General features: G+C 39.0%; 1 protein-coding gene across 1 annotated transcript in view; it reads left to right on the forward strand.

Annotated features, from left to right (window-relative positions):
• The window catches only part of LOC307055541 (doublecortin domain-containing protein 1-like), a gene marked incomplete at both ends in the record, with an annotated part of 63746 nt that extends 48019 nt beyond the window's left edge, over window positions 1-15727 (forward strand). The window contains 2 exon segments of the mRNA XM_079707772.1: window positions 15301-15394; window positions 15654-15727. Of these exon segments, the coding sequence (XP_079563898.1) occupies window positions 15301-15394; window positions 15654-15727 (168 nt within the window).
• Window positions 15728-16418: the final 691 nt, after the last annotated feature.

The raw sequence follows: 16418 nt of genomic DNA on the forward strand, positions 1-16418 counted from the left end.
TACGTTACTAAATAAACAAGAGATCACTGAAGAAGTCAAAGAGGAAATCAAAAAATACCTAGAGACAAATGACAATGAAACCACGGTGATCCAAAACCTATGGGATCCAGCAAAAGCAGTTCTAAGAGGGAAGTTTATAGCTATACAAGGCTACCTCAAGAAACAAGAAAAATCTCAAATAAACAATCTAACCTTACATCTAAAGGAACTAGAGAAAGAAGAACAAACAAAACCCAGTTAGCAGAAGGAAAGAAATCATAAAGATCAGAGCAGAAATAAATGAAATAGAAAAAACAAAGAAAACAATAGCAAAGATCAACCAAACTAAAATCTTGTTCTTTGAGAAGATAAACAAAACTGATAAACTTTTAGCCAGACTCATCAAGAAAAAGAGGGAGAGGACTCAAATAAATAAAATTAGAAATGAAAAAGGAGAAGTTACAACAGACACCGCAGAAATAGAAAGCATCCTAGGAGACTACTACAAGCAATGCTATGCCAATAAAATGGGCAACCTGGAAAAAATGGACAAATTCTTAGAAAGGTATTACCTTCCAAGACTGAAGCAGGAACAAATAGAAAATATGAGCAGACCAATCACAAGTAATGAATTTGTAATGGTGATTAAAAATCTTCCAACAAACAAAAGTCCAGGACCAGATGGTTTCACAGGTGAATTCTATCAAAGATTTAGAGAAGAGCTAACACTCATCCTTCTGAAACTCTTCCAAAAAATTGCAGAGGAAAGAACACTCCCAAACTCATTCTATAAGACCACCATCATCCTGATACCAAAACCAGATAAAGATACTGCATAAAAAGAAAATGACAGACCAATATCACTGATGAATATAGATGCAAAAATCCTCAACAGAATACTAGTAAACAGAATCCAACAACACATTAAAAGGATCATACACCATGATGAAGTGGGATTTATCCCAGGGATGCAAGGTTCCTTCAATATATACAAATCAAACAATGTGATACACCATATTAACAAATTGAAGAAGAAAACCCATATGATCATCTCAATAGATGCAGAAAAAGCTTTTGACAAAATTCAACACCCATTTAGGATAAAAACTCTCCAGAAAGTGGGCATAGAGGGAACCTACCTCAACATAATAAAGGCCATATATGACAAACCCACAGCAAACATCGTTCTCAATGGTGAAAAACTGAAAGCATTTCCTCTGAGATCAGGAACAAGACAAGGATGTCAACTCACCACTATTATTCAACATAGTTTTGGAAGTCCTAGCCACAGCAATCAGAGAAGAAAAATAAATACAAGGAATACAAATTGGAAAAGAAGAAGTAAAACTGTCACTGTTTGCAGATGATATGATACTATACATAGAGAATCCTAAAGATGCCACCAAGAAACTACTAGAGCTAATCAATGAATTTGGTAAAGTTGCAGGATACAAAATTAATGCACAGAAATATCTTGCATTCCTATATACGAATGATGAAAAATCTGAAAGTGAAATTAAGGAAACACTCCCATTTACCATTGCAACCAAAAGAATAAAATACCTAGGAATAAACCTACCTAGGGAGAGAAAAGACCTGTATACAGAAAACTGTAAGATACTAATGAAATAAATTAAAGATGATACCAACAGATGGAGGTGTATACCATGTTCTTGGATTGGAAGAATCAATATTGTGAAAATGACTATACTACCCAAAGCAATCTACAGATTCAATGTAATCCCTATCAAATTACCAATGGCATTTTTTATGGAACTAGAACAAATCATCTTAAAATTTGTATAGAGACACAAAAGACCCCGAGTAGCCAAAACAGTCTTGAGGGAAAAAAACCGAGCTGGGGGAATCAGACTCCCTGACTGCAGACTATACTACAATGCTACAGTAAGCAAGACAATATGGTACTGACACAAAAACAGAAACATAGATCAATGGAACAAGATAGAAAGCCCAGAGATAAACCCAGGCACCTATGGTCAACTAGTCTATGACAAAGTAGGCAAGGATATACAATGGAGAAAAGACAGTCTCTTCAATAAGTGGTTTTGGGAAAAGTGGACAGCTACATGTAAAAGAATGAAATTAGAACACTCCCTAACACCATACACAAAATAAACTCAAACTGGATTAGAGACCTAAATGTAAGACTGGACACTATAAGACTCTTAGAGGAAAACATAGGAAGAACATTCTTTGAGATAAATCACAGCAAGATCTTTTTTGATCCACCTCCTAGAGTAATGGAAATAAAAACAAAAATAAACAAATGGGACCTAATGAAACTTAAAAGCTTTTGCACAGCAAAGGAAACCATAAACAGGACGAAAGACAACCCTCAGATTGGTAGAAAATATTTGCAAATGAATCAACAAAGGATTAATCTCCAAAATATATAAACAGCTCATGCTGCTCAATATTCAAAAAACAAACAACCCAATCCAAAAATGGGTGAAAGACCTAAATAGACATTTCTTCAAAGAAGACATACAGATGGCCAAGAAGCACATGAAAAGCTGCTCAACATCACTAATTATTAGAGAAATGCAAATTAAAACTACAATGAGGTATCACCTCACACCAGTTAGAATGGGCATCATCAGAAAATCTACAAACAACAAATGCTGGAGAGGGTGTGGAGAAAAGGGAACCCTCTTGCACTGTTGGTGGGAATGTAAATTGATACAGCCACTATGGAGAACAGTATGGAGGTTCCTTAAAAACTAAAAAGAGAATGACTGTATGACCCAGAAATCCCATTACTGGGCATATACCCAGAGAAAACCATAATTCAAAAAGACACATGCACCCCAATGTTCACTGCAGCACTATTTACAATAGCCAGATCATGGAAGCAACCTAAATGCCCACTGACAGATGAATGGATAAGAAGATGTGGTACATATATACAATGGAATATTACTCAGTCATTAAAAGGAAGGAAATTGGGTCATTTGTTGAGACATGGATGGATCTAGAGACTGTTATACAGAGTGAAGTGAGTCAGAAAGAGAAAAACAAGTATTGTATATTAATGCATGTATGTGGAACCTAGGAAAATGGTACAGATGAACTGGTTTGCAGGGCAGAAGTTGAGACATAGATGTAAAGAACAATAGTATGGACACCAAGGGGGGAAAGTCGTGGGGGTGGGGATGGTGGTGTGATGTATTGGGAGATTGTGATTGACATGTATACACTGATGTGTATAATATTGATGACTAATAAGAACCTGCTGTATAAAAAAATAAATAAAATTAAATTTAAAAAAATTAAAAAAAAATAGTTTGCTTCTTAAGTTTATATAGTGAATACTCTTGTAATCTACTTGCCATACTAATAATACTGAGTTCACTGAAACAATGTTTCTCATTGGTTAGGATGACTTTAGCTGCAAATAATAGAGAATACTATTTCAAACAGATTTAAGCAAAAAAGAAGCAGGAAATCCAGAGGTAGGACAGCTTCAAGCATAGTAGGACAGGAGTCCAGTTATGTTCTCTATAATTTTCTGGATTTTGTGCTGTTTCACATGTTGTTAACAGGATGGCTGCTGCACAGTCTGGTACAAATTTGTCTAGAGGTAGAAAAGGACCATCTCTTCTCTATGACTAAAGAAGCCTTTCCCAGAAGTCCCTTCTAGTGTCACATTGGCCAGAACTAGATTGTGTCCATCCCCAAATCATTCACTGACAAGGGGCATGGGATCACCATAATTGAGTTACACCAATCAAGATAATTGTAGCCTTCCTTGAGCCAAAAGGAGAAAGCGTAAACTCTGAATCAAAATCAGGACAGCAAGGATGAGGAAGAGAATGGATATTGGGTAGGCAACTGAGAGTATTGTTTCCAATGTGAAGAGGTTTTCTTAATTTATTTCCTAAGCAGAGTACAGGTGTAACTGAAAGTTGTGCCTGGCTGCTTGCCGCTCAAAAGCCAATAAAGACGCAAGGTTGGTGGAAAGGAAAGTTTGCTTTATTTTGGATGCTGGCAACTGAGGGTGGGGGAGAGGGTGGACTACTGTCCAAAGGCTGACTCCCCACCCCCGCCTCTCCACTGACAACCAGTAGCCAAGAAATTTTATAGAAGCAGGGAGGGGGCTACATGCAGAAACAGCACGGTCAGCTCTGACAGTCATCTTGAAATTGGTCATGCGGTTGTCTGACCAGCGTCATCTTAGTTGTTTTAAGTACAATCTTCAGTTCCAGGGTCAGTTTGTTCCCATTTCCTTGAGACCTATTCCCGGAATTGTGGCAGCTTATGTCATGGCTACAGTCTGGTCATCATGTAGTTAACTCCTTCCACCTGATGGGGGGGTTTCAATATCTACAAGATAGCTCACAGAGTATGGCTCAGGATATTATCTAGAGCCCTTGAGAAGGAACTAAAGGTCCTTGGCTCTGTTTAATGACTAAACTATTATTATTCAGTCTTGTTGGACTGTTTTCTTTTGTTTCTGCATTTTCTCACTTCTCTGATTAAACTTATTTTTTGGCTAAAGTTTTTTTCACAGGCAAAAGGCAGGTGGAAGACATGGTTGAATGGGGGTGGCGGGGAAGGACCATAGGGTCCTGCTCCGTTTCACAGGGTCAGTGCTCTAGTACCAAAAAGAATTAATTTTATTTGAAATATTTTTTCTGGAATTACACACACTTTAGTTATAGCATAAATTTATAACATCTGTCAGAAATTTTATTTGCTACTTATATCAAACTCTTAATAACAATATAAAATTCATGATGAAATGAATTTAAATTAGACATATATTAACTTTCACTCATTCATTAATTAGTGGTATTTTTATGACTATTAACTTCTGCCAAGCACCTAGATATAAGGATGTGAAAAACCAGCCATGGTCCTGTTCTCAAGGAGCTTTAAGTCTAGTGGTGGGAAAGGGCTTTTGTAAAATGGTCAAATTATTGAATATGGAGTAGGTGACATAAGGAGGTCTTCTGAGAAGAGATAAACAGGATTTATTTGGGTACACAAGGAGGATACTGAAGATGGTAACCTTTTCAAGCAGAGAGCACAGCATATGAAAGGATTCCATGGCAGAGTGAACAGGATGAATCCCATGAATTGAAAGGTCTAAGAATTTGTCCATTCCTTCCAGGTTGTCCATTTTATTGGCATAGAGTTGCTTGTAGTAATCTCTCATGACCTTTTGTATTTCTGCAGTGTCAGTTGTTGCTTCTCCTTTTTCATTTCTAATTCTATTGATTTGAGTCTTCTCCCTTTTTTTCTTGATGAGTCTGGCTAATGGTTTATCAATTTTGTTTATCTTCTCAAAGAACCAGCTTTTAGTTTTATTGATCTTTGCTATCATTTCCTTCATTTCTTTTTCATTTATTTCTGATCTGATCTTTATGATTTCTTTCCTTCTGCTAACTTTGGGGTTTTTTTGTTGTTCTTTCTCTAATTCCTTTAGGTGCAAGGTTAGGTTGTTTATTCGAGACGTTTCCTGTTTCTTAAGGTAGCATTGTATAAACTTCCCTCTTAGAACTGCTTTTGCTGCATCCCATAGGTTTTGGGTCGTCGTGTCTCCATTGTCATTTGTTTCTAGGTATTTTTTGACTTCCTCTTTGATTTCTTCTGTGATCATTTCGTTATTAAGTAGTGTATTGTTTAGCCTCCATGTATTTGTATTTTTTACAGATCTTTTCCTGTAATTAATATCTAGTCTCATAGCGTTGTGGTCAGAAAAAATACTTGATACAATTTCAATTTTCTTAAATTTACCAAGGCTTGATTTGTGACCCAAGATATGATCTATCCTGGAGAATGTTCCATGAGCACTTGAGAAAAATGTGTATTCTGTTGTTTTTGGATGGAATGTCCTATAAATATCAATTAAGTCCATCTTGTTTAATGTATCATTTAAAGCTTGTGTTTTCTTATTTATTTTCATTTTGGATGATCTGTCCATCGGTGAAAGTGGGGTGTTAAAATCCCCTACTATGAATGTGTTACTGTTGATTTCCCCTTTTATGGCTGTTAGTATTTGCCTTATGTATTGAGGTGCTCCTATGTTGGGTGCATAAATATTTACAATTGTTATATCTTCTTCTTGGATTGATCCCTTGATAATTATGTAGTGTCCTTCTTTGTCTCTTCTAATAGTTTTTATTTTAAAGTGTATTTTGTCTGATATGAGAATTGCTACTCCAGCTTTGTTTTGGTTTCCATTTGCATGGAATATCTTTTTCCATCCCCTCACTTTCAGTCTGTATGTGTCTCTAGGTCTGAAGTGGGTCTCTTGTAGACAGCATATATACAGGTCTTGTTTTAGTATCCATTCAGCCAATCTATGTGTTTTGGTTGGAGCATTTAATCAATTTACATTTAAGGTAATTATTGATATGTATGTTCCTATTCCCATTTTCTTAATTGTTTTGGGTTTGTTATTATAGGTCTTTTCCTTCTCTTGTGTTTCTTGCCTAGAGAAGATCCTTTAGCATTTGTTGTAAAGCTGATTTGGTGGTGCTGAACTCTCTCAGCTTTTGCTTGTCTGTAAACGTTTTAATTTCTCCATTAAATCTGAATGAGATCCTTGCTGGGTAGAGTAATCTTGGTTGTAGGTTTTTCTCCTTCATCACTTTAAATATGTCCTGCCAGTCCCTTCTGGCTTGCAGAGTTTCAGCTGAAAGATCAGCTGTTAACCTTATGGGGATTCCCTTGTGTGTTATTTGTTGTTTTTCCCTTGCTGCTTTTAATATGTTTTCCTTGTATTTAATTTTTGACAGTTTGATTAATATGTGTCTTGGCGTGTTTCTCCTTGGATTTATCCTGTATGGGACTCTCTGTGCTTCCTGGACTTGATTAACTACTTCCTTTCCCATATGAGGGAAGTTTTCAACTATAATCTCTTCAAATATTTTCTCAGTCCCTTTCTTTTTCTCTTCTTCTTCTGGAACCCCTATAATTTGAATGTTGGTGCCTTTAATGTTGTCCCAGAGGTCTCTGAGACTGTCCTCAGTTCTTTTCATTCTTTTTTCTTTATTCTGCTCTGCAGTAGTTATTTCCCCTATTTATCTTCCAGGTCACTTATCCGTTCTTCTGCCTCAGTTATTCTGCTATTGATCCCTTCTAGAGTATTTTTAATTTCATTTATTGTGTTGTTCATCGTTGCTTGTTTCTTCTTTAGTTCTTCTAGGTCCTTGTTAAATGTTTCTTGCATTTTCTCTATTCTATTTCCAAGATTTTGGATCATCTATACTATCATTATTCTGAATTCTTTTTCAGGTAGACTGCCTATTTCCTCCTCATTTGTTAGGTCTGGTGGGTTTTTGTCTTGCTCCTTCATCTGCTGTGTATTTTTCTGTCTTCTCATTTTGCTTATCTTACTGTGTTTGGGGTCTCCGTTTTGCAGGCTGCAGGTTCGTAGTTCCTGTTGTTTTTGGTGTCTGTCCCCAGTGGCTAAAGTCAGTTCAGTGGGTTGTGTAGGCTTCCTGGTGGAGGGGACTAGTGCCTGTGTTCTGGTGGATGAGGCTGGATCTTGTCTTTCTGGTGGGCAGGTCCATGTCTGGTGGTGTGTTTTGGGGTGTCTGTGGACTTATTATGATTTTAGGCAGCCTCTCTGCTAATGGGTGTGGTTGTGTTCCTGTCTTGCTAGTTGTTTGGCATAGGGTGTCCAGCACTGTAGCTTGCTCGTCGTTGAGTGAAGCTGGTGTTGAAATGGAGATATCTGGGAGATTTTTGCCCTTTGATATTATGGGGAGCTGGGAGGTCTCTTGTGGACCAGTGTCCTGAAGTTGGCTCTTCCACCTCAGAGGCACAGCACTGACTCCTGGCTGCAGCACCAAGAGCCTTTCATCCACACGGCTCAGAATAAAAGGGAGAAAAAGTAGAAAGAAAGAGTATAAAAGAAAATAAAATAAAGTAAGGTAAAATAAAATAAAGTTATTAAAATAAAAAAATAATTATTAAAAATAATTTTTAAGTTAAAAAAAAAAACCAAAAAACCCCCCCCAAAACGGACGGATAGAACCCTAGGACAAATGGTGAAAGCAAAGCTATACAGACAAAATCTCACACAGAAGCATACACATACACACTCACAAAAAGAGGAAAAGGGGAAAAAATAATAAATCTTGCTCTCCAAGTCCACCTCCTCAATTTGGGATGATTCGTTGTCTATTCAGGTATTCCACAGATGCAGGTATTCCACAGATGCAGGGTACATCAAGTTGATTGTGGAGATTTAAATTGCTGCTGCTGAGGCTGCTGGGAGAGATTTCCCTTTCTCTTCTTTGTTCTCATAGCTCCTGAGGTTCAGCTTTGGATTTGGCCCCGCCTGTGCGTGTACGTCGCCAGAGGGCATCTGTTCTTCGCTCAGACAGGACAGGGTTAAAGGAGCCGCTGATTCGGGGGCTCTGGCTCACTCAGGCCGGGGGGAGGGAGGGGCACGGAGTGCGGGGCGAGCCTGCGCGGCAGAGGCCGGCGTGACGTTGCACCAGCCTGAGGTGCGCCGTGCGTTCTCCCGGGGAAGTTGTTCCTGGATCCCGGGACCCTGGCAGTGGCGGGCTGCACAGGCTCCCCGGAAGGGAGGTGTGGAGAGTGACCTGTGCTCGCACACAGGCTTCTTGGTGGCGGCAGCAGCAGCCTTAGCGTCTCATGCCTGTCTCTGGGGTCCGCGCTGTTAGGTGCAGCTGGCGCCCGTTTCTGGAGCTCCTTTAAGCAGCGCTCTTAATCCCCTCTCCTCGCGCACCAGGAAACAAAGAAGCAAGAAAAAGTCTCTTGCCTCTTCGGCAGCTCCAGACTTTTTCCCGGACTCCCTCCCGGCTAGCCGTGGTGCACTAACCCCTTCAGGCTGTGTTCACACCGCCAGCCCTCTCCCTGCGCTGCGACCGAAGCCGGAGCCTCAGCTCCCAGCCCTGCCCGCCCTGGCGGGTAAGCAGACAAGCCTCCCGGGCTGGTGAGTGCCGGTCGGCACCGATCCTCTGTGCGGGAATCTCTCCGCTTTGCCCTCCGCACCCCTGTTGCTGTGCTCTCCTCCGCGGCCCTGAAGCTCCCCGCCTCCACCGCCCGCAGTCTCCGCGCGCGAAGGGGCTTCTAGTGTGTGGAAACCTTTCCTCCTTCACGGCTCCCTCCCACTGGTGCAGGTCCCGTCCCTATTCTTTTGTCTCTGTTTATTCTTTTTTCTTTTGCCCTACCTCGGTACGTGGGGAGTTTCTTGCCTTTTGGGGGGTCTGAGGTCTTCCGCCAGCGTTCAGTATGTGTTCTGTAGGAGTTGTTCCACGTGTAGATGTATTTCTGATGTATCTGTGGTGAGGAAGGTGATCTCCGCGTCTTACTCTTCCGCCATCTTCCCCCTCTCCAATCTTTTTTGTTGTTGTTGGATTCTTTTTTTTCCATTGGTAATCTTTGTGAGAGTTATTTCAGTCAAATGATACCGAAAGCCAGACAGGAGTGGCCTGAGAATGAGTGGGAAGAAGGGAAATTGAAACAGAGAGATGATAAAGATATTTAGCTGTGCATCAGAATAGTTAGAGGGAGATGTGAGTATGGGAGGATTTAATTTTTAAGATAGGAAAGACTTGATCATGTGTAAGTGTCAGTGGGAAAAATCTAGTTGGGAAGGAGTAGTTAAATGTACAAGAAATGATGGGTAAATATCATGCCTTAAAACCTGACAGCAAACATAACTGAAAGCATAGGTATAGTATTGGCCTTAGATAGGAGCAGGGACTCCTGTAATACAACTAGAAGGTAAAGGAGAGGATGGGTGTAGAAGTAGGTAGGCTTGTAGCTTTGGTAGCAGGAAGATGAAGTTTCAGTTTTCTCTCTCATGTAGGAGGTCATTCCATGTGCTGACAACAAGAAGGGTAGTAGGGGGCTTCCCTGGTAGCGCAGTGGTTGAGAGTTCACCTGCCGATGCAGGGGACATGGGTTCGTGCCCCGGTCCGGGAAGATCCCGCATGCCGCGGAGGGGCTGGGCCCGTGAGCCATGGCCGCTGAGCCTGCGCGTCCGGAGCCTGTGCTCTGCAGCGGGAGAGGCCACGGCAGTGAGAGGCCCGCGTACTGCAAAAAAAAAAAAAAAAAAAAAAGAAGGGAAGTAGGGGAGGGGAGGCTGGGTGGAGAAAAACACAGCAGAGATAGTTTGAAATATTGATTGTGGCAAGGAAAGGAGAGATTTGACCAAAGATATGAAATAGAAGTGACTGGGCAGTATTGAGGGACCATGGAGGTTGGTGGCTGTGAGTAATAGTGATAAGGATGTGTTCATTTGTGTGACTTTCTCCAGGAGCACCAGGCTTCTTGGTGTGCACACAGAGAGTAAACAGTAAGGGTCACCCAGGGTTAGGACTTGTGGCAAAGGTTATCCATGAATGAGGAAGAATGAGTAGACTGAGGAGAGATGGTGCACTTGAAGGTCAGGATGCTCAGGGGGGCAGGGTTTGTTTGTTTTGTTTGTTCGTTAAGAGGGTTGGGGAGAAATTATTTTGAAATAACATTGTAAGTAACACCACTTCCCAAATTTGAGATTGTGTGATATGAGAGACTAAATTCCCAGCGCTTGAGAGGGCTCTGAGGAAATGAGTGAACTCAGGGGAAAGCTCGTTTTCTTTTAGAAGAGGTTAAGGGTCTGGTCGATTTTGTTGATCGGTGGGGGGCGGGGGGGAGTGTTTTCAGAGTGCACAATGCAAAAGTTTTAGAAATGGATGAAGAAGTTGAGGATAATATATAAAGAACAAGAAAATATAGAACCTTAAGTGAATGATGATGCAGTAGACCGAGAGTAGGAATACTTTTTCTGTAAAGGGGCAGACAGTAAATATTCTTCATCTTACAGACCATAAAGTCTCTGTTGCAACCATTCACCTCTGCTGCATAGCATAAAAGCAGCCATAGAAAATGTATAAATGAACAGTGTGACTGTTTTCCAAGAAAACTTTATTTATGGGCGTTGAAATATGAATTTCATATACTGTAAAAGTGTGACAAAATATTATTCTTCTTCTGATCATTTTTTTAACAATTAAAAACATACAAACCATTCTTAGCCCACAAGCCATACAGAAACAGGCTGTGTCCAGAATTTGGCCCGTGGTGTGTGTAGTTTGCTGACCCCTGCTTTAGAGGATCCTTTGAAGAGATTGTGTAGGGAGGTCTAAATCTGGGCTTCCATTTCTGGGCTTGACTCATAAAAATATGTTAAAAGATATCAAGGTCCTCTGTGTTTGAGGAAGATGATGTTGTTTGATCTGATGGCTTGTAGACTCAGCTCACTCGGCCTGGGGTTACGTTGCGCTAAGCATACTCTCTCACCTGGACGTTTGGGTAGTATCAAACCAAACTCAGAGGCTGTAGACTGTGGAACCACGCCACCTCTATGGTGGCCATTCCGGAAGCTGCAAACTGCCCCAGAGGTGTGTGGGCGTGGAGGTGACTCCCCAAACTATAAACAAATGAACTCAGCTAAAAAGAGTTTGTGGAAAATCTCTTTCCAGGTGCTTGTCAAGAGGAGTCTGGTTTTATAGCATGATGGTTTTTAGATTTCAGTGTCAGAAGAGTTCTCTACAACCTAAGTTATAAGAAATTAACAACAACAACAAAAAAGAAATATTTTAAGAAGCTTAATGGGTACAGATTAGTGGAAATGGTATTTTAATTAACCTTAATATTATAGCAAGTTGGTACTGTTGAATATTTTTCAATTGTGAATTTTAAGAATAACCTTACAAGTAGAGGTTTCATTTCAGGGCTTTTGACAGAAATTTATATTGATACTAATTCATACCACTGATAATTTACTGTGAGAGAATGATTACTGAAGGTTGGCATTGCTTAAACACTGCAAGGATCTTTCATCCTGAAAGTAGGAGAGAATGACAGTGTTGTTGATGCATTATTAATTTCTCATATATCTGATTTTCTAATGCCAGTTTTTAAACTCATTTAACTCTTAAAACTTGGCTTGCACAAACATTTTTACTGATGTTTTAGCAATGAAAAGAAGAATCTTTGAGTTGAAAAGCCGTGTGATTTTACTTGGCTAATTCTTTTAAGACTCAAAGCCAGCAATATTTGAGATAATTTTAAAAATCACAGAAATTTTCATTGAAGTAAATGGGACTATCTTTAAATAGCTCATATTTTACTTAGTTTAACTGGTAAATTATAACTTTGGAGGATATTTAGGTATTTGAAGCTTCAAACTCTAATAACTAGGGGATATAATTTGTACTAAAGGGATTCGTTGCACTTTTAAATAATAGATTTGTAATCTTAAGAAATTGAGAGCTAAACATAAAAAATGGAAAGATGAAGAATGTGGTGATGCTGAGGAGGGGGTTGCATCTCTTTAGGGTCTATGGGACCAACTGTAGATTCTTAGTAGTATTCAGAGGTGACTGGCTAAGGAAGAATGCATACTGAGTTAACTCCTTTGAGTATTTTTATCATTGGTGATGGTAAAAGATAATCTTTGGGCACAGAGTCACATGGAAGAAAGTGATGAATAGAAGAATTTTTCTAGTCAGAGACTGTGTTAATTACTAAAAAAATGTGTAGATCCCCTGCCAGTGTCGGTCTGTATATTCCACTATCCTTTCTGTCTCAAGTCACAGACCAAACTGCAGTTTCTTCTCCTGATACCTCCTCTCTTATATTTCGAATATTGTTTTCTGAGCATCTTTAATAAAAGTTTGAGTCCATTAGATGGGAGCCCTAGGTTAACTTGTGTGTAGTAGTCGTTAAAGAAATTAACCCAAGAGGTTAGGAGGGAAGGCAGGAAGAATAAGGTTTAGAGAGTTGCCAGAGTTATTACCTTATTTGTTTGGGTAGCAAGGACCAGTCCCAGCCATGGACAAGTTGGCTAGAGAGAGGTAGGAACAGTGATATCAGAGGGCCATTCTAAGTTAGGGAGCACTGTGTCTGACTTATGAGGACACATGACATTGGTCCTCCTTCACTGACACACTTAAAGTAGGCAGATTGGAGGTCAGTGGATTTGCTCCACGACAGTGCTTACCGTCACTTATGAAGTACATTGCAAGTACCTTGTTTTTTAACTAGGTAAAGCTAGTTAAAGCTACTGTGAATATTTCCCTCCTAAATTAGAGGGTTCAAGATTATTCCTATAACTTTATCTTTTTTTTTTTTTTTTTTTTTTGCGGTACACGGGCCTCTCACCTCTGTGGCCTCTCCAGCCATGGAGCATAGGCTGCGGACGCGCAGGCCCAGCGGCCATGGCTCACGGGCCCAGCCGCTCCGCGGCATGCGGGATCCTCCCGGACCGGGGCACGAACCCGCGCCCCCTGCATCGGCAAGCGGACCCGCAACCACTGGGCCACCAGGGAAGCCCTCATATAACTTTATCTTTAATCACGAATAGTCTTCTTGGTTTTGAGAAAAACAGCAGCAATACATACTTCCTGAAAATTGCCCAAAGCTCTGGATTGCAGCTAGAGTACAAGAAACACACAATCCTGTAAATGCCCTTGGGAGTATGTGGCATGTGGGAAAATTATTGGTCATGTTCAAGGGTGGAATAAAGGCTGAGAACCTCTGATATAATCCAGTAAAGGTCAATTTGTCAGATTAAATTAATCAGTTAAATATTTGCCTTTTAAATGCAGCACATCACTTGATACAGCAATTAGGATGATAAACCAACTGAGTCACAACGTTTGAAAGTTGTTCTCCAGACTGAAAGAAAAGTACAATTTTGTCTCTACATATACATGAAGCTGTTTAAATATGTCTGTTGTCACAAAGAAATGGGTTGATTGGGCTAGAGCTAGGATTACAGGCTCTAGTTTTAAAATAGGGATAAAAGTGAGCAGAAATGGAGGCAGGGTGATATCAGTAATCAGAAAAATTTTTTAACTATGTAATCATGTAATGAACATTGTCCTTCAGCAGTTCTTGGTTATGTAAAAGCAATATATTACAGCTATGAACAGTAAGAATGGAAGACAAAGTACTTTCAGTTTGGATTTGGAATATATTATGGACTTTTAAATGAACGTGGCAAGTTTCATGTTTTGGGAGTCACTTCCAAAAGCCTGATAAAAGCCTGCCCTCAGGTTCCTGATACTTCCCAACTCCCTTCTGTTACTTTAATTTTTCTCATCTTGTGAATAGAACTTTCTCTCCAACTGATGCATGTTTAAGTCTTCCCTGATGTTGGAAAGATGATTGTTACACCCTTATAAGGGCTATATCAAGAACAGGTTGAGAATGAAATAGTGCCATTTGCAGAGATGGACCTAGAGACTGTTATACAGAATAAGTCAGAAAGAGAAAAACAAATATATAATATCTCTTATATGTGGAATCTAGAAAAATGGTAGACGTGAACTTATTTGAAAAGCAGAAATAGAGTCACAGATGTAGAGAACAAACTTATGGTTACCAAGCGGGGAAGGGAGGAGTGGGATGAATTGGGAGGTTGGGACTGACATATATATACTACTGTGTATAAAACAGGTAATTAATGAGAACCTACTGTATAGCACAGGGAACTCTGCTTAGTGCTCTGTGGTGACCTAAATGGGAAGAAAATCCAAAAAAGAGTGAATATGCATGTGTTTATGAATGATTCACTTTGCTGTATAGCAAGAAACCAATACAACATTGTAAAGCAACTATACTCCAATCAAATTAATTTAAAAAAAGAACAGGTTGAGAAATTAAAATATTAAGAGAAGGGCTTTAGCATATTAGAAACCATTAAAAGTGAAGCTCTTCAAAAAAAAAAAAAAAAAAAAAAAAAAAAAAAAAAAAAAAAAAAAAAAAGTGAAGCTCTTCAAACTCAGGCTCATGGAAAACCTTGAAATGTGGTTTATTAATTCCATTTTTTAGCACCCAAAGAACATAAGTTATCAAGGTGAGCTGTGATCAGACTGTGATCAGACTGTGATATTTATAATTTATTTTCAGACACTTGGAAAGACTTTAAAAGCTAAGGAAAGTACCTTAAAACCTAATCTAAAACATAATATCCTCCCCATTGTAAAATAAATGAAAAATATAGAAAATAGCAGGAAAAATATAAAAATCTCCCAGAGTTCTACCATTTATTAAATAACGTATAACTACTTTTTAATATTCCTTATATCTCCTTTCTCTTTTTATTAATATTTGTGTGTGTGCTCAAAGTACAATTGGAATCTAACCATTTTAACTGCCTTTTTCCATTTCATATATTAGAAACGTTTGATAAATCATCAAATTTTATTTTATAATATAATTTTAAATACCCATATAGTAGAGAAAGGACTTTAAATGTGTATTCAATTTCGTTAGAGCTAACTGTGATAAATTATTTATAAGGTATTTTTTTTTTCTGTGTAGGTTTTAGATATTTGCACAATGAGAGTGAACCTAAATTCATCAGCCAGATATCTTTATGATTTATATGGCAGGAAAATTAAAGATATTTCAAAAGGTAAGTGGCAAAGATTTTGTAAACTATGTGATACTATTTCAAAAGACATTTACATAATTTTGTTTTACTTTATACATTTAAAAAGAAAAGATATAAAAACCAGTTTAATTATAACGTCATTCTTGTATGAAGGGAAATCATGAAACAGTATTAAGGTTTGGGGAATCTTTTATTTCATCATGTTTTAGTCCATTTGGGCTACTATAACAAAAATACCATAGATCAAGTGGCTTAAACATTAAGCATTTATTTCTCACAGTTATGGAGGCTGAGAAGTATAAGATCAAGGCGCTGGTAGATTCTTTGTCAGAAAAGGGCCCCAACCTTTTCTGATTGATAGATGGCTGTCTTCTCACTGTGTCCTTAGATAGTGGGAGGAACAAGGGCACTCTCTGAGGTCTTTTATATAAGGACACTAATTCCATTCATGAGGGCTCCACCCTCTTGACCTAATCCCTTCCAAATACTATCCCTTTAGGGATTAGATTTCAACATATGAATTTTGGGGGGTCACGAGCAGTCATCTAAGCACAGCACAAGCTTAGATTTTTTTTAAAATAATGGGTATTTTAACCTTAGCAAGCCATAACTTAATAAACAAAAGTAATTGATATATTTTCATATTTAACAATTTCTATGGTATACAGCTTTCAAAAGAGAAAGACAAGAAATTGTGCTACTTTATGCTCAGAGTTTTTTTAATGTTTTGGTTAACTTCTAGAGGTTTTTCAAAAGTCATGAAATGTGCTTTAAAACAATTTTATTGTATGTCTTTGTCAAAATAAGAGACCTCCCTCTATATTTCTAAAGGCACTGATTTGCCAGTCTTTGAAAGCAAAAATACATGATTTCACATCATTAAATTACTGTCAGTAGTAGTTACTACTATTACTTTACTTTTTTTTTTTTTTTTTTTTTTTTTTTGCGGTACGCGGGCCTCTCACTGCCGTGGCCTCTCCCGTTGCGGAGCACAGGCTCCGGACGTGCAGGCCCAGCGGCCATGGCTCACGGGCCCAGCCGCTCC

The sequence above is a fragment of the Hyperoodon ampullatus genome (assembly GCF_949752795.1).
Source record: "Hyperoodon ampullatus genome assembly, chromosome: 7".
Lineage (NCBI taxonomy): Eukaryota > Metazoa > Chordata > Mammalia > Artiodactyla > Ziphiidae > Hyperoodon > Hyperoodon ampullatus.